The following is a 22,732-nucleotide window of genomic DNA, read 5'->3' on the forward strand; positions in this document are numbered from 1 at the left end:
GTTTCTTTGAGAGCCGGTAGCATTGTGGACGCCTCCAGGTATATTGTACAATACAAAGTTCAATAAAATAGACGAGTATTAAAAATTTTCGTTAATTTTACAATATTCTTCATGAAAGAGCTACGTTTATTCCATTATATAGGAAAAAAGTCAATCCCTATGAAATTTAATTACAAAAGTTATTCATCCCTGATATACAAAAATAATATCTCAATGATTTATTTTTTCTAATATACAATCTGACAATTTTTTTGTTTGTAGGACATGGTAAAGGTGCCAAAGAAATCACTAATGTTGATATAGCTGCTCACGCTATGATTTTCTTCTTTGCTGGTTTCGATGGCGTATCTTCCTTAATGTGTTTTACAACCTATGAATTAGCAGTAAATCCTGATATCCAAAATAGATTGAGAGAAGAAATTGAAGAAACTTTGAGAGAATGTAACGGAAAGCTAACGTACGAAGGTCTATTGAAAATGAAATACTTGGACATGGTTATATCAGGTAAAAATTATCATTTTTAAAGCTTTTTGTTATAAATCATGAACTTTTATAATACTAGACGGTGAGTTTAACTAACAGACAGAAAGCCTCTGTTCGATGACATCGAGCTCAGGGTAGAAAAATCCATTCAAATTCCTATACGAACTCATATAGGCATTTGAATGGAGCCTGCTTGAATACGAGGAGCTATGAGATGACCAATAAAATGATCTATGTCTAAAACGCGTCATGGATTGGAAGCGTAAAGTTAAATTCTATTGGTCTCAATGGAATTATCCTTTACAAGGATACAAACTACTTAGGACCCTACTTCAAGGTCATCATCATCATCTATTGGCCTCAATGCAATGGAATTAACCTTTACAATGATACAAACTACTTAGAGCCATACTTCAAAGTCATTATCATCATAGTCATTAACATCTTAGCAGATGTGTTGTGGTTCATCATTAAGCTTTAGCAGTTCGGATAGTTTGATTAATGGTATATCTCCACTGGTCGCGATCCTTTGTAACATGTACTCCTCAGTAAACTATTTGTTAAGAAGATTTTTCGTAATGTCTGCCCATGGCTGTGGAGATATGCTGTATTGACGTTGACTCTGAGGCCTTCCTTAGATCACCAACCGCTTCTTTTGTGATAGCTTCGATCGATATGACCAAAGAACTTTAAAATTCTAAAGTAAACAGTACTAGAAAGACGTTGGTTGAGATGATCCTGCGGACAGCTGTGATATTATTCCTAAGATATTAGAATTTATAAATAATCCCGAAGTAATATGTTTTAAATTGCGTTTTTGCTTTAATTAAAATTATTTTTAATAGGAATCTGGGACACACATAGTAATCGCGGAGTGTGTCAAGTTTAAAAAATACTTGAGTTTTCAAACCTGTAGAAAATCCAATCCAAACCTACTGATCTACTAATATCGTTATAGGCAAGGACGATTATAAAAAGAGAAAACAATGAAACTAAGATGAAGTTACTAACTTAAAGTCAAGCTAGTATGTCGGTAATTGTATTCAAGATGTATGCATACGTAATTAATATATCGTTTCATGAATAATGTCATCTAGTAATTACACAGTTGTAAATAATAGCGAATAAATACGTCACATATTAATCACAGAATCATCATCACAGAATCAGAGATTAATATATTAATAAACCTTTTCCAAGTCAAGATATAGTTCCATAAGTAACATCGTCAGAAGGCGCTGTATCCAGTTGTGTATCCAAATGAAGATTACTATACTTTTTATTATATGGCGATTCTTCCAGGATCCACTGAATTCGAACCAGTCGTCTCCATGTTCACATTTCAAATGCGTCGTCTATGTGATTCTTTGACTGTAAAGGTCTCGCATGCATAGTAAAATATGGAAAAGACCAGACACGAGTCTCTTCTTGTTTGTGACCACAATAATGTGACAAACGTTCCAACGTTCGTAACGGATATAAGCAAAAGTTCGTAACGGATATAAGATATATCATAAAGAATACTACTATAATAACCATGTTAGATAGATCGATATATTTAGAGAAGTGGCCTTTTGGTCTATTCTTCTGAGACCTTTTCAGATCTATTGTGGTCCTCTGGTCCTAGATAACATTCTCTAGCCTGACCCTAAAAAGTCTAATAGCGTCGAGACTGTACCTTCCATTTAGCTATTTGTCGGTGGATTTTCTTCTCCTAATTCAAAGAATCATGCATTTGCCAGACTATCACACTGACATAGAATGTGCTCTGCTGTTTTTTCTTCGAGGTGACAGAATCTGCACAGGTCATCATCTGATAACCTCATCAGCTTCAAGTGCCTATTCAGCTTACAGTGCCCTGTTAGAAGACCTACTATGGCTTTGACTGTTTTCCTGTCTGCTTATTAAGTCTGCCGTAAATTTTGGCGAATATTTTGTAATGAACTGTTTCGCCTGTCTTTGTCCTGGTGAATTCCTCCATTATTCCAGCCGCTACCACTTCCTTGTAGCCGTTCTTGTTCTTTGCAACACCGCAGAAGGGTTCCGGCCCAACGAACGGCATTAATAATCCCTGTTTGGCCATTTCATTTGCTTTTTCATTGCCCTTATGACCCTGGTGCCCCGGTACCCAGGCTACTGTAAGCTTGCTACGGTCTCCTAGTTTATTTAGGGCACACACACAATTCCATACTACAGTAGAATTGACCTCTACAGAATTGAGTGCCTCAAGCGCTGCCTGACTATCTGTGAAGATGGCAACTGAACGGAACGTTTTTTCCTGCCTTTCTATTTCTTACTCGCAGTGATGGATTGCCGTTATTTTCGCCTGGAAAACTATCACATCCTTAGATAGACTTACCAAAAATGTATCCCTTGATCTGTCCCTACTATGCCGGCTCTCACACCCTCCGATTCCGATGTTTTTGAGCCATCCGTGTAGCAGTTAGCAGCAGCTTGTATGGGTACACCTTTATTTCAGTCTTCCCTGCCTGGTATCTTAATTGTGAACTTATTGTTAAAGCTATATCTCGTAGCTATTGCATCGATAGTTTGCTCCATCACAATATCGCTGTGCATCACTGATCTGGCTTCGCCTTGTATAAAGATATGAGGTGGTGATAGATTCAGCAGGACTTCCAACGATGCAGTAGGAGTTGTTTTTATGGCCCACTTAATACACAGGCATGCTAGCCTTTGTGTATTACACAGCAGCCTTATTGCTTCCACTTGCTGCGTCTTTGTCCACTACGTCACCGAGTCATAGGTTATCATTAGTCTAATAACCCTTATGTATAACCATAGGGTCATTTTGGGGTTTAGTCCCCAATTCTTATTGCACATTCTTCTACATCTGCCCAGGGATATAGTAGCTTTCGGTGTTGTTTTCAGAATGTGAGTATTCCATGTAAGCCTATAATCAAAATACACCCCAAGATATTTTGTTTCGTTGGCAAATGAAATCTCTGTTCCTCCCAGCACCGGTAGTTTTAGACCTTGTAGTGATGTTTTTTTGGTGAAGTTGCCGATTTTTGTTTTCTGAGCATTGACTATCAGTCTCTCTTGCTTACACCAGTCGTCTACTATATTTAGGGCTGCTTATATTCTCTTAGAGACCACCTGAGCAAATCTGATCCTGACAACGATTGCTATATCGTCAATATATCCTAGACAATAAAAGCCTTCTGTGGACAGATTTCTGAGGAGATCATGTACCAAGGTTGCCCAAAGTAGAGAGGACAGAACTCCTCCTTGTGGACAGCCTGCACCTACTTCTGCTTTGATGATTGCTTTACCCAGAGTGGAAGCTACTGTGCTATTCTCCAGGGATGCCCTTATCCATCTGCATATTACTGCATGTGCGCCTCGTCTACCCATAGCTACCAAGAGCTGGTAGTAACATTATTAAATGCCCCTTCTATATCTTAAAAAGCGGCCATTGATATCTCTTTGTCTTCCATTGACTTTGAGATAAGCCTATTTAAATCAATAACCATGTTAGTGTAACCAACGTTCGTAACGGATATTAACAAAAGTGGAAGAAAAAGTCTTGACAAATGTATAAAAATGTAAATATAGTCCTACAACTATGAATAATCTTTAAAATGTAACTACGAAAATAAAATGATACAAGAAATTAATTTCAAAATAGTATTGCTAATATTTTGCCTATTTTTCAGAAACTTTACGGAAATGGCCGATGGCTGTAATGGCTGACAGAGTATGTACCCGATCTTACACCATCCCTCCTGCAACACCAGAAGAAAAGCCCCTCTATATTGAAAAGAATACAGTTCTTCTTTTTCCCATATGGGCGATACATAGAGATCCGGCATTCTACCAAAATCCAGAGAAGTTTGACCCAGAAAGGTTCAACGACGAAAACAAGTCAAAAATCAATCCGTACACGTATCTTCCCTTCGGCATTGGTCCTAGGAACTGTATAGGATCGCGATTTGCGCTTTTAGAAACGAAAGTGGTGCTGTTTTATCTTTTATCCTATTTTATAGTTGAACCTTCGACAAAACTTCACATACCGTTAAAAATTTCCAAGTCACAATTCAATGTTACAGCGGAAGACGGGTTTTGGTTTAACTTGAAGAAGTTAAATAAATAAAACATGCGAAGAGATTAGATAACTAAGCATTGTAGAACATTATTTAGTGCAGGCTGTTGTAATTGCTTTTCAATATTGATGTCTAGGCAGAAATCTCACTTTAAGAATCTAGAAAATGTAGACTTAGTTTTTCACAACTTTGGTCTTTTTTTTGTAATAAGATTGACCAATATTTTATTGATTCCACTTCGTCTTATCAATTTTATAAGGTTTTTGTGCTTGTGTTTTAAATATTTTTTGTTTTGTCTGAAAATATAATAAAAAAATTATGTTCTTCTTTTTACTCGTTAATATTAGGAAGTTCTTCTTTTTTTTTTCATTTAAATTAAAATCTTCATTATCACTACCTTTGACATTATATTGTGCTCATTAAATCCAATCTGGTGCAAAAAACTCGATCCATGATATATTTCCCATTTATGGAGAGTTTTAAAATTTTTGACTTGTTATATGACATAAATTTAGAGAAACCCTCGTATACGTGCAATTATTCATTTCTATACATTATTTTTAAATTTTTTATGGCATTTTTTATAAACAGTAGAAATTTATGTTTTTGTCAAAAATTTAAGTTCGATAAGAGGCAAGAAACTAATTTGTTATCCTACTGATTTTAACAACCAGACCAATTTTTGAGTTTAGAATTTTTAATACTATTAAAATGATATTAATACCAACGAATGCTACAAGAACCGTGGCTTTGGTGCAAGATTGTCTTAGGCATACTGCAGACGAAGCGTATCGTCATAGACGCGTATTAACCACCTTTTTTAAGGTGGGTACAATATGCGAGCCGAACTGTTTGCGAACTGCTCGTGAGCTGTTCGCAAAGAGTTCGTTGAAAATATGTTTATGTTTAGACTATCCAATACCCTAAGTATCTAATAACAAACCGAGAATTAATTTACTTCGTTATTCTAAACATTTCGGTATTTTGTTTAGGTACATTATCTGTTATTAATTTCTCTCGTTACTTTTGAATAAGCCGCGCTCGTTCAGCAATTTTGTTTAACCGAATGATCTCATCGCACACTTAGCAGAAACAATTTATAGTCTCAAACACCGTCCAAATTTAACTGCGAACATTCTTTGTGTTCGTCCCAAAAACCGACAGGCCGTGGTTCCTGACGAGCAACGAACGAACAGCTCGCAAGCGGTTCGTCTCGTCGTACAAATTAACGAATATAGCGTTCACAAACGGTTCGCGAACAGTTTTGCTCGCATATGTGCACCCGCCTTCAGATGCGACGTACGAAAAGCATACGCTTTTGTGCTGCTGACTTTTGTCTTTCTACTGAATACTGTACACGAAGCGTAAGCGGCGCGGAACGATGTCAGTCGCTTGCATTACTCTTTAGTGTTAGAACACCTTTTTTGACGGAATTTTATGAGAATGGCGGATCAAATATTAATATTTGTCCAACTGATTGAAATTTATCAGTGTTTATATTTTATAAAAATACCTTACAAGACTACTCCAGAAAAGATGTTACTGAAAAAGCGTGGTCAGCAGTAGCCAGGCAAATAAAGTGGTCAGGTAGGTTAAATATACTTTAGTAAGGTAAGGTGTTGGGTGTAAAGTCTCTTTTAGGTTTCGTAAACAAACTTCCTCCAATTCTTCTTGTTGCTTGCCAATTTCTTCACTTGCTCCTTGGTGACTCCTCTCGTGTCTAGGATGGCGGCAATTTCATCGTCACAGGTCTTTATGGTTCTACCCCTTGGTATTTTCAAGATTCTTCTCGCTTCCCACACTTGTTTCACTGGTCTTTCTTTATCCATCCTTACCATGTGGTCGTACCATCTTAGTTGGGCTTCTTCGATTTTCTTCTCTATTGGTTGGACTTTAAGGCGTTCTCTTATTTCCTCGTTCCGTATCCTGTCCATTCTGGTCACCCCTAGTACTCTTCTTAGATACTTCATTGCAATACTTTGTAGTTTCTTTTTTAGTCTGGTGGTGAGCGTCCAGTTTTCACATCCAAATGTTAAGATAGGTACAAAAACTGTGTTGTAGATAGCTATCTTGGCTTTTTGGGATACTTCTTTTTTCGATAGGAATGTGCTCTTAATTGCGTGGTATATCCAGGAAGCGTTTGCTATTCGATTGTTTATCTCTGCTTCTTGTGTGCCCCTACTCTCTAGTTGCACTCCCAGGTATTTGAAGGTTTCGACTTGTTCTAAAGTATCGTTATTAATTTTAATGTTTGTATGTTGGTCTGTTTTCCCACGTACCATGACCTGGTTTTACTTGATTGTTTTGATTCTCAGGTTACGTTTTCCGAGTTTATCTCTCCGTATTTGGAGGTTTCTCTTAAGTGCGTCCTCGTTTCTTCCAAATACGACGAGGTCATCTGCAAATTCGCACTCCGTTATCTGTATCATTTCCAGGTTTCTATGTCCAACAAATATTCTCGATATTTCTTCTCTAGTTTCCTTCATTACATCATCTAGTACAATGCTGAACAGGATTGGGCCTAGTACACCTCCTTATCGTAAGCCATCATTGACTCTAAACTCGTCTGATTCCATATTATTTGTTTTTACTCTATTTCTTTTGTTCTTGTATAGGCTCATAATAGCTTTTCTGAGTTTGCTGTCCAGGTAGGTTAAAATAAAACTTAATTGTTAGTTAGGTACATATATTGATTAAATTAATTTTCATATTTTTTAAACAATAATTCTATTGCCATGGTAAAGCAGTATTTTGTAATAAAAAATAATTTGCTAAGTAATTTCGTAAATGTTGAGGTAAAGAATTTTCATTTATTTTTAAGTTAACCATGTCTGGCACATTTCTGACATTTTGTGGGATATTTTGTATTGAAGTGCTGAAGGTACTGTATACAATGCACCATCCTTGTATCGAATAAAATTGTGTAATACACAAGCACGCTGGATAATTGAGATAATAGTTTCGTATTGTCGACATCTGATAAGTGTCAACAAAACCTGAAATTTTTGAGTCACCATTCCAAATGTGCACTCTATAGTTTTTCTATCTCGACTAAGTCTGTTATTGAAAATTCGCTTTTTATTATCAATATTTCTTTCAGGGTATGGTCTGATGACATTTTTTCTTAGAGGAAATGCGGCGTCTGCTGCAAAATAGTATGGGAACTTATTGTCACTTTCGTCATGAGGAAGTTTAGTTAACGGTTGTAAAGTATTGTTGGTTTCCAACCAACGACCCAATGTCGACACCCAAAAGATGCCGCCGTCACTATTTCGTCCAGCATATCCACATTTTATTGAAGTAAAGATACCATCAGCATCACAGCAACCCAGTAAAATCACAGAATGATAATTTTTATAATTAAAATTTGAAGATCCTGAATTTGGATATTTTGTAATTCTATATTACCAAACTGTATTGTAGACAGTTTGATAATTGCCATAATTCAAAAAATCTCTGAACCATATCTTTCCATTTCTCTTTATTTGATAATACCATATATAGTTCTTTTAACGAATTCCATATGGCATTTGTAGTTTCTTCTATAATTAATCCAATGGTTCTTTCACCTCTTTGAAAATATAAAGCTAGGCCTACAAGTGTGCAGCCAGTAGCTAAATACCTGAAACAAAAAACAAAAGTGAAAATGTATAACAACTGAATTTTAGCTTGTATACATATTCTAACAATATTTGATCTTTGCAGAAGCTGATTGTAAAGAAAAATGAAAGAACATTCGCAATTGGTTTGTCCGGAGCCTAAAACCATCCCCATCTGGCTCTTCACCAAAAGCAAAAAACCCTTACTACTTGCATGACGTTAAGCAGTTTGTATTGCCATATATAAGACCGGTCCAACATTTAGAAAATACTGAAAATATTTCGCTACCAAACACTGATGTATTGACGCAGCCAGATGAAGACGAATCATCTCAAGCACCGCCAAATGAAAACATAGCTGAAAATAATACTGAAGAAAATAATAACAGTTCAGTAATCGAATCATCAAAACTTGTTCAGGAAACTATCTCTAGCCAGAGAAAAAAAAATGTATTAGACAAAGTCACGCTGTTGATCAAGCAGTTTTACAATATCTGAATAAAAAAAGATAGGAATATCCTGGAATCACCAGATGATGATCGAAAGATGTTTCTTTTAAGTTTACTATAGTTTATTTTTATGAACGAGAGAGTAATTAGCATAATTTTAACTGGTAGCTCCGACCACTCCATGGGCGTGCTCAAGATTAATTGAAAAATTACTTTGAATAATTGTAAAAAATAAATGAATTATTTCAGTGTTATAAAGTGTTATGTGTATGTAAACAAAAGTGACCTCTTTTATCACACACTATATTAGAACTGACTGGCCTACATTAAAAAGGGTTTTAAAAAATTCACATTTTTTTTAATTTTTAAAAATTACAAAAGAGAAAAAGAGTTTTTAAAACCGTCTAAGGTATGTTAAATAGATGAATAAAAATATTAATATAAAACTTACAGCTACTTGTTACAAATCCAAATCAGATTCAGAAGATGAACTTTCAGAACCAAGATTTATAATAACTGGCTCGATCATTTTATCAGTAATATTGTCCAGCTTCCACATTTTTTCCTCTTCTTTAATAGTGTGATTTACTGCCTTTTCCCAGTTTTCAGGTTTTACATTATTTACGGCCTCCAAAAACAACTGTTTAACATCATGAATTTTAAAAGTGGTATTTTTTCTTGAAACTTCACTCTTTATCTGTGCCCATACCAGTTCAATCGGGTTTAATTCACAATGATATGGTGGGGATCTAAGTACTGTCATTCCACGATTTTTGTCAATTTCATCAATTTCGTATTTTTTAAATTTTTCTTTATGAAGGGCACACAACGAATAAAGTTCCTTTCTTATAGATCCGGGATGGTACGTAATATTTTTTGAACTCAGCCAATTCTGCAAGTCTTTTTTTAACCACTTGGTTGTGGGCAGTCCTTCTATAAGTCTGGAGTGATAACTTGCATTATCCATTACTATTACACAGTTCTTAGGAAGAAGATCTATCATTTGTTCGAACCATTCTTGAAAGACATCAGCGTTCATGTCTTCATGGTAGTCACCGGTACGAGTTGATTCAAAAGTTAATAAACCACCTTCAACAAAACCGTCTGAACTGCCAATGTGTACTATTATCAGCCTGCGTCCCTTTCCTGATGGTGGGTTTAAACCAGTAGATAAGTTATTTACAAAAGAGTGCCTTTGACTTGTAACAGTTTCATCCTGCCAAAATTTATTTGGTGTATGACCCTCGTTGATCCATGTTTCATCAAGATAAAATATTTTTCTTTTTTGGTTTCTCATTTCCTTTATGGTTCTTAGAAAATGTCTTCTCCATATGACAATATCGCTTCTTTCTAATAAAATAGACTTTCTGGGATTCTTTTTCCAGCGGAAGCCTATTTCTTTTAAAAGTTTCCATAACGTACTTCGACTCATTTCTGGGTAATCCTTATCATCTCGAACTGAGACAAGAACTTTATCCAATGTTGGAAATTCTTGTCTAAAGAAGAATTCATGCACTTTCCGTCGAAGTCCTTCTTTAAAATGATATTCTATTTGAAATTTTGGTTTCCTTGGAGCATTACGTGGCATTTGAAAACTACCACATTTCTCTTCTTTAATAACTCTGTAAATCGTAGATTTCCCAACACCAAGTGTACTGCTAACTAACTCAACGGTCTCATCAACACTTTCACATAAACGTTTGTCTGTAAATGATTTAAAACAATTATATATTAATGTTTTTTCATTAACTGTTAGAGGACCAATTTTTCGGCGTTTACACGGCACTTCCAAATTTTCCATAACACTAGTATACACAATAAACTGCACCTTGCAACTGAAGTACCTACTTTTAGTGAACTGTTAAGAATTTTGAATACGCCACTTGGACCTTCCTATATACAAAATGGAAAAACCCACTATCACATTTTCTGTGGAATAAGATTAGAAGGTAATTATCTAGTCAATTACTGTCGTAGATTCCTGGAATTAAAGAATTAAATGTTTGATTGTTGAAACCCTTACTTCGTGGAATGCACTCATTTCAGATAAAATAAAACGTTTTATTTTATCTAAAGAATTAAACTTTATTTTGCAAATAGGCAAAGAATTAAACTTTATTTTGCAAATAGATAAAATAAAACGTTTTATTTTATCTAAAGAATTAAACTTTATTTTGCAAATAGATAGGTACTTATTAAACTTTTATTGGTTATATATAACCAATAAAATAAACATCTTACATTTCTTGCAAATTCATTAGTACCTGTTAACCTCCATCACTCCGACACTGGCAACCTTATTTAGGGATTAGTAACCCTCACAACTATTGTATTCTATTCTGCTCCAACCTTTATACCTGGTGGTCATACTCAATTTAAAATTGTTTTCCTATATACTTCTGTAAACTTGTTGACGAATATCTGTTTTTCATTGAGTCACCCGTATCAACAGTTTAGGGATTTGCATACATAATTTATTGTTTTATTACTCTCTCGTACATAAAAATACACTATACCTGATGTAAAAAGCCTATCTGACAAAAATTTACGAATGTTCAAAATACAAACTCTAACGTTAATCGAACAATTAATCAGACAACAAGAACAAAATAATCTAACTCAACACCTTCCGATACACGATACTTCAAGAATAGACTATCACCAAAACGAATCAGCATCACACACCTCAAGTGGATTTTCATAGAAGTAATTGCAGCACAGTTACCACTGATGACATTTCTCCTCCTTCGACCAATATGCAACAACATAATTTCTTACAAATATTAATATAATATTTGATTAATAAATATACCTAGATATAGTACGTTTTTTATTTATCTAAGTGTTATCATAAGTGTTTCTTTTGAACTAACATACTCACGCATGTTAGTATTGTGCTTTTGAATGGCAGGACCTACAATTAACACCAATTCTTTAAATTTATTTTCAGATATTCTGTAAAATGTGTGAAATTTAGAGTCATCCTCCGACAACTCTTTGGCGGCAATAAATAACCTTCTGTTGTAGTTTTTGTAGATATAAGGATGCACCCAAAATTGCCTCAGTTTCTTTTTTTTGCGGTGGCGAAGATAATTTAACAAAAGTAAGTCCTCGTCATCACTTGACATCTTTGCAACTACTGTAAAAGCATGGAAAACCTTAAAACAAGACGATCACATGCCGCTTGCAAATCGAATAGTTTGCGGATTTTAAGGCGAAAAGGAATCGTCGCTGCATGACGAAACTTATACGCGTCTATGATGATAAGCTTCGTGTGCAGAATGCCTTAGCCAATATTATGCCGCCCAGGTGCTAGGTTTTATACGTCGTTGTGCCGTTCAAAGGGCTATTCAGCGGTTCAATTAAAACGGTAACTCCACTAGTCAGGATCTGAGGTCGTATTTTCGAATGCAATCGAATTTTTTCGTTTGCGAGTTAACTCAGATGAAAAATTTCATATACTAATCTGAATGTGTATTTGTGAATAGTTCTTTAATTGGATTAAGAAAGGGATGGTAAACTCTGCCTCTCCACTCCGCTAATATTTCCGTCCCTGCAAGGGCGTTCCTAACTATATTTCTTTCTATTAAAAAATTATTTAAACCAGCCATTGAAAACAAAGTTTAATGTGAAAATATTGTATTAATGTATATTTTATTGTGGTATTCTGGTAAAGGTATCTTGGTCGGGGCTCTTATTACAGCTCAAGTATAAAGAATCAGTTAGAGAAGTACTGAAGATACAGGGATGAGAGGTTAGAAGATAAAGAGAAGAGAAGTTAGAAGATAAAGAGAAGGGAAATATTTGGGCACCACCCTATTTTTAGAGGAACAGTGAACAGTGACATATAGAATAAGATAACAGGAAAGGTAAGGTACAGTTAAGATAATCATGCGAGAATAAAGTAAACCGTGAGAGAAAAGGTATTATGATTGTGCGGTACACACTGTTTATAGATAAATCTAATAGTAATATAAATCAATAACAATGCCTGAAAGAGATACACCATGGACAAAAATATAAATTTATATCATAACAAAAAAATAAAAGGCAAATAGTTCGTCAACAAAGTTATATTGAGGTATAGTAGGTAAAGTAAATGCACTATAACAATTTTTACTAAACAGTTAGCGCGAGGTAAGTTTTTGCACAATTTATTATTGAATACAACAAAAAATATCTTTCTTGAAAAATAGTTACGAATAATTTAGTATTCTCAAGAATAGAAAATAAAGCAAGAAATATTATAATTGTATCTACGTCGATATTCGTCAAATAGGTAAGTGATTTTTATCCCTTGAGAATACGTAAACATTTACTAAATTTTGATCGTGATCACCTCAAATCTATGCATAAAATTTATCATGACCTACACATAAAGCAAATCGTTCGTAATTTATACGTTTATATTATACTGTAGTTTTATACTGATAATTCGTTCGGTTAGAGTTAAAGTAAACATCCATAAATAGACAAAGTCACTGAACTGAAGAAGTCTTAAATCAACTTCTACACGATTTGGGTAAAAATTGTCGGTACTCACAATTGGATAATCTGCATTGTACTTAGCCGGCACTCAGTAGGCACAGGTAATGACGTCTTTCATAAAACGGCCTTAATAATAAAGGCACTTAACGTGTTGTCCTTGCAACAGGTACATTAGGGACTTCTCAAAAGGCGTGGATGATTCAGGTACAGTAACGAATTACGGTGTTTCAATCCGCAATCTCTCAAATTGATGTAGGCAAAAAGGAAGAAAGAGAAGTAGAATGTAATACAGGTAGCAGTATAGGTAGTAGTAAATAGTAGAGATAAATAGTAGAGACGAACGGTAGAGACAAACAGTAGAGACGAATGAAGGGACGAATGAACGGCAAACAGAAGTGACTTCATATCTTCGAATTGGAAGACGTCTGTGTGAAGATATATAGATAAGGGTGAATTGAAAACACACTTACCGCCGTTTGATGAAGACAAAGCGCTTGCCACAAGAACCAACTCGAAAATAAATTCGAATTCTGATCTTAGTCTTAGGCAAACTAAGGATAAAAAAGAGTGAGAGTATTGGCCGAAGAGTGCCACGCGAAAATGATATTTAAATGGCAAGGCTAGTGTGGTCGTTTTTGTAACCTAACCACTCTCTCCCGACAGGAATTATAATTTCATCGAAATCCAACATGTCCGTTTTTCTTAGAAGGTAGGCAGGGTATTTGACAATAGAAGCTAATTTCTTTGTTACTAGGAAGAGTTTCTATTTACCAAATGATAGATAAAAAGAGCAGAGAACATTTGGCGAAATATTTCATTGTTAAAAAAAAGCGTATACAAATCGCTCGTTGCTTTTGGGTTATTTTTAAGGCTTTTAACAAAATATATAGACATATGTGACGTGAAAGTAATTTTCTAAGGGGAATAATTTAAAGAAATTTTAAACATGCTTCACAGTGACATGATATGTACTTTGATTATATACTAGCATCGAAATTCGTATGCTTCAGACCTATTCAAGCAGCCGTATAGAAAAAATTTGTACACGTATTATTCGAAAATATAAAAAACTAGGTTTAGAGCGAATTTCTCCTAATTTCTTATGCGAAATATGCTTGAATGAATTCAAAAATACGACTCCAGGCCGTAACAGAGCAATATCCTCACGCAATGATCGATTTTTGGTTTTTGGTGTTTAAGAAATATACATTTAACTTCAACAATCGTCAGAACGAAGTCCGAGTAAGTAGGTGAACAGTTCGTTGACGACCTCATAGATCGAATTTATTATCAATAAGACCAGCTCTATGTCCACGGCTCTCCGTGAAACATCTCAGAGCTCAACTTGCTTAAAGTGAGCACGAAAATTGGAATAACGCAGGTTGGAGTAATGTTTTGTTCTCGGATGAGTCCAGGTTTTGCTTGAGGTCACCAGACGTTTACGAAAGAATCTGGAGAAAATAAGGAGAACGATTTGCCCTATGCAATATTGCCGACAGAATAAACTATCGAGGAGGTTCATTTATTGTTAGGACTGAACTAAGTTTCAATCCTCATACTGGCTTAGTTCTTGTGGATGGAGAGTTTATGACATAAATTTATGGATGATAGCACGTGTCCAAATCTTGATATCTAGGTTCAGACTAGTGTCCAGACCTAGAATCGTCGATGAATATTTAGAAGACTTGGGGATTGTACGTATGAATTGGCCAACTTTCAGCTCCTACCTTAATCCAATTAATCATCTATCAGAAACACCGAAAAGGCGAGGTAGCCGAAGTTTGGCTACTCCGCCCAAACAACTTACGAGAGCTTAGTGCGGCTCTTCAGACAATATGAGACTAATAGAATCAATTATTCATGTTCAAAATTTAATTATCACAATACCAAGACGTATTTAGGCTATTATAAGTGCCCTAGGAAGAAATACTAGGCACTATTAATAAAAAATGGCATAAAAGTCATTTTGCTATAACTGTTTTTTATCAAGAACTTGAGCTACCTTTAATTTTTTCAATTTTCGAATAATGCTATATTTTTTTTATAAATAAATTTTTCGCATAAATTGTGTTCCTTATTTACAATGAATGTTCCTCCTTCAATCTATGCCCAATCTATAAGTGGGATCTCCAAAAGTGTGTCTTCTTCTCTATAGAATAGCTAATAGGTAAATAGGCGAATTGTTTCGCCTGAGTGTATATATATCTATAACGACTTTAAGTTTGGCGTGCTTCAATCAATTATGGTACGGGTTGCATTCATTAGATAATCGAGGCAGCAGTGGCTGGACACTCAAAACATGATAACATATATACTGTAATGGACCTTTCATGGCGATCTTCATCTCTGGAGGTTGTCTTTACATCTAGTAGTCTCAGTCCGTTAAGTCCTCAGTCTGCATTTCCAGATTTTTTTTTATTCTTCTCGACACTAGAAACTAGTTATTCTAATGATGTATTCCAGTGATTATATTTCACCTTTTTGATTTAGATGTAGTTTAATTTAAAAAATGACACCTTCATTTTCTACATTACACCGTGTACTACTTAGGCAATTACGCTTAGGCAATTTAAACTAAGTGGTAGATTTTATCAAACGAGGTTGATTTTACGCATCCTACAATGAGCCTACCGTTTCATTAAGTGCTATGTCTACTTGTTTGGTATGTGCGAAGGGAGGAAGGGTGTAGAACGGAAGCGCTTCGGATCATTTTGTGGTTTTCTTTATTTTAAAATAGCAGTAACCTTGGTTTTTTCCAGATGTTGAGGAGATGACCAATTACTAGGCAGTTATTAAAGAGCGCCACTAACATTTCTTTAGTTTTTACACCAAAATAATTTCATTTGCTTTACAAGAATATCATCAAGACCTACAGAATTTCTTATTTTATGGTCGACTGTTTTCTAGAGGCTCACTGGCTATTTAATTGGCAGCTGCAGAAGCATGGAAATTAAAGTATGTTGAATCACGATTTAAACCTCCCAGAAATTTCCATGCTTCATGTCCGCTTCTGCCGATACCTCAATAATTCTCAAATGTCTTTAGTCAGTTTTGTCTTTTGGCTGTTGATCTTGAATGAATTAGTTTTTGACCGGCCTCGATCGTGTTTTGGAAGAAGTCTTGGCTTCAAATAACGTTACATATTTCAACTTCTGTTCTGACTTACTGTGTAAGATTTTTGATGTATTTGAACCTACACCATCTAGAACTATATTGTCTTGAACACCATTTTAGGATTTCAACAAAGCTATCATACCACCTTGTCTCTGGAACAGTCTTAGCTACCTTCTTATGAAGGAGTCTATTTTCTCCCAATCTTCTTTTTAAAGATATGTCTTCATTGGAATTTGACCACTTGTTTCTGTATGGTGTTCCTAATCAAGTACATGATTGGTTTGTGTTGAATGTTATATGTTTACTGACGAAAAGATCAGGATTGTATCCTCTGTGCTATCTTCTATTATTATACGAGGCAGGTAGCTTAAAATTATGGATTAACTCTAACTTGTTGATTTTTACCCACCCTATTATAGCTTCTCAATTTTTATCATCTTCAGGGTAGCCCTAGAGAGAATTTTCCGACTATTACAGTGTCCGATCATACAATTAGCCTTGTCATTGATGTTTTTTAACGTAAAATATATATTTGGCGATTTATGTATTGGAGTGATCGTAAAGTCATTCCGCCATAGGAGAAGCAATTGGGTGTCATCCATATCCTGTATATTTACTACTGGATTTTTAGATTTAGTTTGGTAAATATTGCACTGCCATATTGTCTATTTGGCCTTTCTGTCACTAGTTTCATGCCATTTATCTAAGGGCATACTATCTCTTTTGTCTTTTGTTTGTAGAGAATATTGGAGTTGTATTTCTAGCATAGGTTTTGTAATGAGAATTGTTTTCAGATAAGTGGTAGATTTGTAATGATATTTGTTTGTTAGTGGATAAGTCTTTATTGTTAATAGAGATAATATCTCTGGTTGGTAGCCATTTGACGAGATAAAGTTTAATGATGATAATTTGAAGTGGCTTCTTCCTATCACCCAGTTGATGGTTATTGCTTAAAATTTAAAATTAACGTGTACCCTTCTATGTTAATTAGCTATCTTCCTATCCTTACCTATAAATAAGATTTGAAAATATCTTCCGTTTTTTTAGATACCTTTTGTTTGTTTTGTATATTGTAAAACATGTTTACTCCTGCACTCTCAGATACTCCTAATATGATGCTTATTAGAAAGTAAAAAAATTAAATAATAAAAAAAAACTAAAAAGTAATAAAACGTTTGACTACGAAATTAATAAAATTAACAATCATAATTTCTGGCAAATAATTAATTTAAAAATAATTTACAGTGATAAATGTTCTGTAAAATGTCAATAAATCCATTTTAATGAGTTCTACCTGATCAAAAAATTGTGTAGTTTACAGTTACATGTTGAGTGCTTAGAAAGACTCCTAGAATTTGCTGTTTTCTTTGTAAAATATTGGTTCCAAACATTTATATGCCTCAAGTTACTAATTAATATTAATTAATATTAAGTTTACTTGGTATCTCTACTATATATTTTTATTTTTGGCATGATAGTCGTATCTAGCACATTAGTACACTAGCACAGTTAGTATACTGTATCCAGAAATTTAGTGTCTCATTATAAAAGTTATTTTAATAACAGCTGTAAAACTGAATAATCCCTTGTAAGTACTCTATTGTTGTATAATTATCACAGCTATCCAAGCTGACAGGACCGGCATATAGCCAAGTCAACTGTAGGTTAGTACATATAATCAGATCAAATATTATCATTCAAGCGTAATGTCAAAAAACTCTTTTTATAAACATAAAAATTTCCCATAATTATTGTATACTTTTATTAATCATTATTTTAAGTCTCAACGAAATAAAAGCGCCCAAAATTATGAAGATCTCAATTTAGTTAAATTGACTGGACCGGTGGTGGAAATTAATAAGTTTTGGGAAAACGGGTAATATCCCAAACACATTAGAACTGACAAACCCGTATATACAGTTATAATGAGTAAACGTTTAACTTAATTGACCTATTAACAAATTACTTGGAATTTATATAACTTTCTATCTGTTACTTATCGTTAATTGTTTTTTAATTTGAAGAGAGTTGTACGATGACAAACTAACACTTAAAAGTCTGCTTCGGCGGAATTGGTTGTAAAGTCGTTTGAGTGTTCAGTTTGTGCAAAAAATTAGTTGAGTATTGTAATAAAAGTGTTTATTTTTTTAGAGTGTGTACACTTGCCGGTGAATCCACGTAGTCAAATTTACCTTTATTGTATGAAACAATGTGGCGTCCCTGGAGTCCAGAAGATAATAGGGCAATTCTGCCAGTTAATGAACCGGAAGCAAATCGACAAGGAGGTGATCTCATTCAAGTATTAGAACCTGAACAGCGCCAACGAATACATGTATCTACTGATGCAAAACAAATTATTGCTAATGTTTTTCAAACTCTTGTCGAAAAAAATATGGACAGTAACGAAGCCTTACATGAAACGGCAACTTTGACTAAAAAACCATTATCCACAGTCAGAAAAATTGTAACTAATCCTATTATACCAAGATTAATAAGACGGGATAACAGTATTTCTCGGAAGCTCAATCGTGCAGATGAAGATCTTATTCGTCGCAAAGTGTATGCCTTGTATGAAGAACAAATTGTACCCACACTAGATATATTAGTTGACAGGCTTCACGTCGACAACACTGAAATTAAGTGCGGTAGAACAACTGTTTGGAAGTGTTTGCAACGTATAGGTTTTAAATACAAAAAAGTAGATAAAAGACAGGTACTTATGGAATCCAATCGTTTACGGATATGGAGAATGGAATATTTAAACAAAATTAAACTGTGTCGTCGAGAGAATCGACCTATTATTTATTTAGATGAAACGTGGTTTGATACACACGATACGCCATCTAAAGGTTGGGTAGATAATAGTCAATCTTGTTCAACAAAAGCGCCTTCTAATAGAGGAAAAAGAATAACAATATTCCATGCTGGATCAGTCGATGGATGGGTTCCAAATGCCTTATCTCTATCAGCTAAAAACATCAGTGATTCATGTCTCGATTACCATGACAACACAACTTCAAATATATTTGAAGACTGGTGCAAAAATAAGTTAATACCCAACATACTCCCTAATAGTGTTGTAGTTATGGACAATGCAACATATCATAGCAGGCAATTAAATAAAATTCCCAGTTCAAGCGATACGAAAATAACAATACAGAATTACTTGTATGACAAAGATATTTATTTTCACATAGATAATACTAAGAAGGATTTATTGGACATTTTAAAAAGTTTCGCATTGAAAAAAGAATACTTTTGTGATAATTATGCCGAAAACATGGGTCATACGATTTTAAGACTTCCACCATATTACTGTGTATTTAACCCAATCGAACATATGTGGCATCAACTTAAGTCAAGAGTTCGAAGAAATAATACTTCGCCACATTTAAATGCATCTGTCCTGCATTTAATTGAAAAGAAAGTACTCAAAATTGATGCGAATAGTTGGAAAAATGCAGTCTTATATGTTATGAAAGCTGAGAATTCATATTTTCCTACATATAATATACAAAATATTATCATCAATTTAAAAGACGACAGTGATAGCGACACAGATTTAACATAATAGCTATGTGATGTAATATTTATACTCGTTTTGTGTGTGTGTGTGTGTGTGTGTGTGTGTGTGTGTGTGTGTGTGTGTGTGTGTGTGTGTGTGTGTGTGTGTGTGTGTGTGTGTGTGTTTGTGTGTGTGTGTGTGTGTAGGTGTGTGTGTAGGTGTGTATGTGTGCGTGTTTTGTGTTTTATTGGCACTGGTTTTCACAACCAACTGGCCAGTCAATTTCATAATGATTTTTTTAGACTATAACTTATCACTAACTCAGGGGAGTAATGTGTAGACTCTGTGTTAAGTAAATGTCTTGTTACTTTAGTAAAGTCGACGTCATTGTCTTTACAAAGGGACGCTAATTGTATCCGAACGTTTACGGTCCCTCAGGTGAGTACCGATTTACTCGTTTTAAAAGGTTCATATTTATTCATGTTGACATGTTATGTTTAACTTTTCCGTTTCATGTCTGAAAAAGTTGGCAAAAAATGATAAATTTCTTTATTAATAATTTCACGAAAAAAAATTATTCTTCACTAAAGGTTGTGCATCACATAAAATTATTAATCAATAATCTTATAAAATATTAAGTGGTAGATAGGGAAAATCATAATTATTAATTAATACTGAAGTGATTTTAAATTTAGATATACAAGACAATGTTATTTTAAAATGTTTGTAGGTATTAAAAATTATGTCCAAGTTTAGATTCATGGCCTTCTAATAATTAAATAATACATTTAAAGTAAAAAGTAAATAAAAAAATACTTTTGCATTTGTTGATTTTGCATATTGAATAACTTATCAGTTTATCTATTTTTCCCTTAATTATCTAGATATTTATTTAAATTAAATATGTAATGTAAATGCCAAATAAAATATAAAATTCGTTAAGCCGGCCCTTTTTACTATTTACCTGAAGAGGCAAATCTCTTTATGGCGTCGACTTTATCAGCGGGATACTTTTAAATTCTGCAGAAGTCAGTTCTTATAATTGTGAATGAAGTATACCTATACCTATAGTACCTATGGTACATTAGCACGACCACTACAACTATGTCATTGTCGTGGTCATTAACGTGATCTCCTCTGTCAAGTGCCAGTTAGGTATTTTAAAAATAGATTTCGAAGAATCAGCTGCTGTTGTATACTTTTAGATCATACAACTTAGATAAAGTCTGTCACTTTAACACATCTAAAATTTGCTAAAAAATAACTCGTAATCTATGTTAACTTTGCACTTATTCAGTTTCTACCCGAGCTCGACCCAAGTCACTAGATTTTGGTCGGATGACCAACGAAACGTCCTTTGACTAATAAGCCCTGGCGATTTAATTCTATGTTAAAATTGGTCATGGTAGCCTTAACATAATCATTATCAGGATCGGGCTATTTGGTCATGGTCCTAAGATGCTTTTTTAATAGCTAAGAATTCATACCTAGGATCAATAGTATAATTTTTTGCATTTTGAAATAAAAAAAATTTTTGGATTAATTTGTGATTTTATTTCCTCATCCATTTTATCCACAGAAATTTTGGTAATATATATATATATTGTTATGATGTATTGTTTGTTTGAATGATGAGCAATGAGTATTTTTAATAATATAGGGTTTTTATCGCGGTTCTCAAAGAATTAGTTTGTAAGTACTTTTTTAAATTATCTTTATTATAACTATTATGAAACACACATATATATCTAACCTAGCCAATGTAAATTTAAAATAAACTATCTTTAAATTGATACTCTTATAAAACTAATTAAATTCTATAGACAATGTAAAATTTAAACAAACTATCTTCAAAATTGAAATTGTTATGACATTAACTAAATTATATTAACAAAATTTTGTACCTTTCTTTCACTGAATGCCTAAATGAACTGTTTTCCACTATATAGATTCTAATCATCACTGAATGTCTTCGTACTTCGGTTATCCTTGTTTTTGTGAAATTACTTTTTCCAATTATCAGCTTCTACCAATTTAAGATATAGTTTTCTTCACCAGCATTTATAAACCACCAACCAAACCAGCAAACAGCATTTATATTTATTCTTCTTTTCAATATACCAATATCCAATTATTATAAGTTGATTTATACTAATCTCCAATCATAATATAATTTTAATTCCTTCCAATGTCCATCCAATATTCTTCTAATATACTTTTATAATCTTCAATAATTATTTGTGTATAATTATAAATGTGCATTAAATATATGCATAATTTTTAATCTTCATTTAACTCACTATATTAAACAATTTGACTATTTGTAACTGATTCACTGACTCCAACTAACTTTTATATTTCTTACTAAACTTTTCTGACTGACTTCTTGAAAATTCTGAACAATTTACTTCACTAACTAAATGTGTCTACTAACTTTCATAATAAACTGGCCTGACTTCTGACTAAAAACTCCCTCTTGAATCCAAATCACGGGTATTTATATCTTTTCGGATGTTCCAGAACCATCTGGTAAGAAATCATGTTCTATTTAGTTCTATTAAATACTTGTCTGAATTTTCTGGAACAAACCATTTCGCAAACATGGCCATCTCCGGTGATCCAGAGAATTCCATTCTTTTCTATTAATAATTTTGTTTACATTTAGGCTTTTCAGATCAGAATATATAATTAAATTAGTAACTTAACATTCTAATTTAATAAAATACACATTTCAAACAATATATTATTATAACCCCACTTAATATTCCCAATTATTTCCTAAAATGTCACTTGGAGAGTATAGTTGGTTGCCTAGGCACATGGCTCACTTAAATATATTTACAACATTAAAATACAACTTTTTACAATTATTATATGCTAATTTCTTAAAATTGCCCTCACATAAATATATTTTTATAAAATTCTCTAGTATATAACTTATTAAAATAACCAAATACTTTTAATATCTAATATTATGTAGTATATAACTTATAAATTATTTTCTATAAACCCCAATCGTATCAATATATA

General features: G+C 33.7%; 1 protein-coding gene and 1 pseudogene across 1 annotated transcript in view; one reads left to right on the forward strand and one right to left on the reverse strand.

Annotated features, from left to right (window-relative positions):
- The window catches only part of LOC140441857 (uncharacterized), a 69,998-nt gene extending 65,120 nt beyond the window's left edge, over nt 1–4,878 (forward strand). The window contains exons 12-13 of the mRNA XM_072532849.1: nt 262–504; nt 4,161–4,878. Of these exons, the coding sequence (XP_072388950.1) occupies nt 262–504; nt 4,161–4,597 (680 nt within the window). The 3' untranslated portion in view covers nt 4,598–4,878. The remainder of the gene's footprint in view (nt 1–261; nt 505–4,160) is intronic.
- Nucleotides 4,879–7,223: 2,345 nt separating this feature from the next.
- Nucleotides 7,224–11,723, reverse strand: LOC140442015 (uncharacterized; annotated as a pseudogene).
- Nucleotides 11,724–22,732: the final 11,009 nt, after the last annotated feature.

This window comes from Diabrotica undecimpunctata, chromosome 1, assembly GCF_040954645.1.
Source record: "Diabrotica undecimpunctata isolate CICGRU chromosome 1, icDiaUnde3, whole genome shotgun sequence".
NCBI classification, from domain to species: domain Eukaryota; kingdom Metazoa; phylum Arthropoda; class Insecta; order Coleoptera; family Chrysomelidae; genus Diabrotica; species Diabrotica undecimpunctata.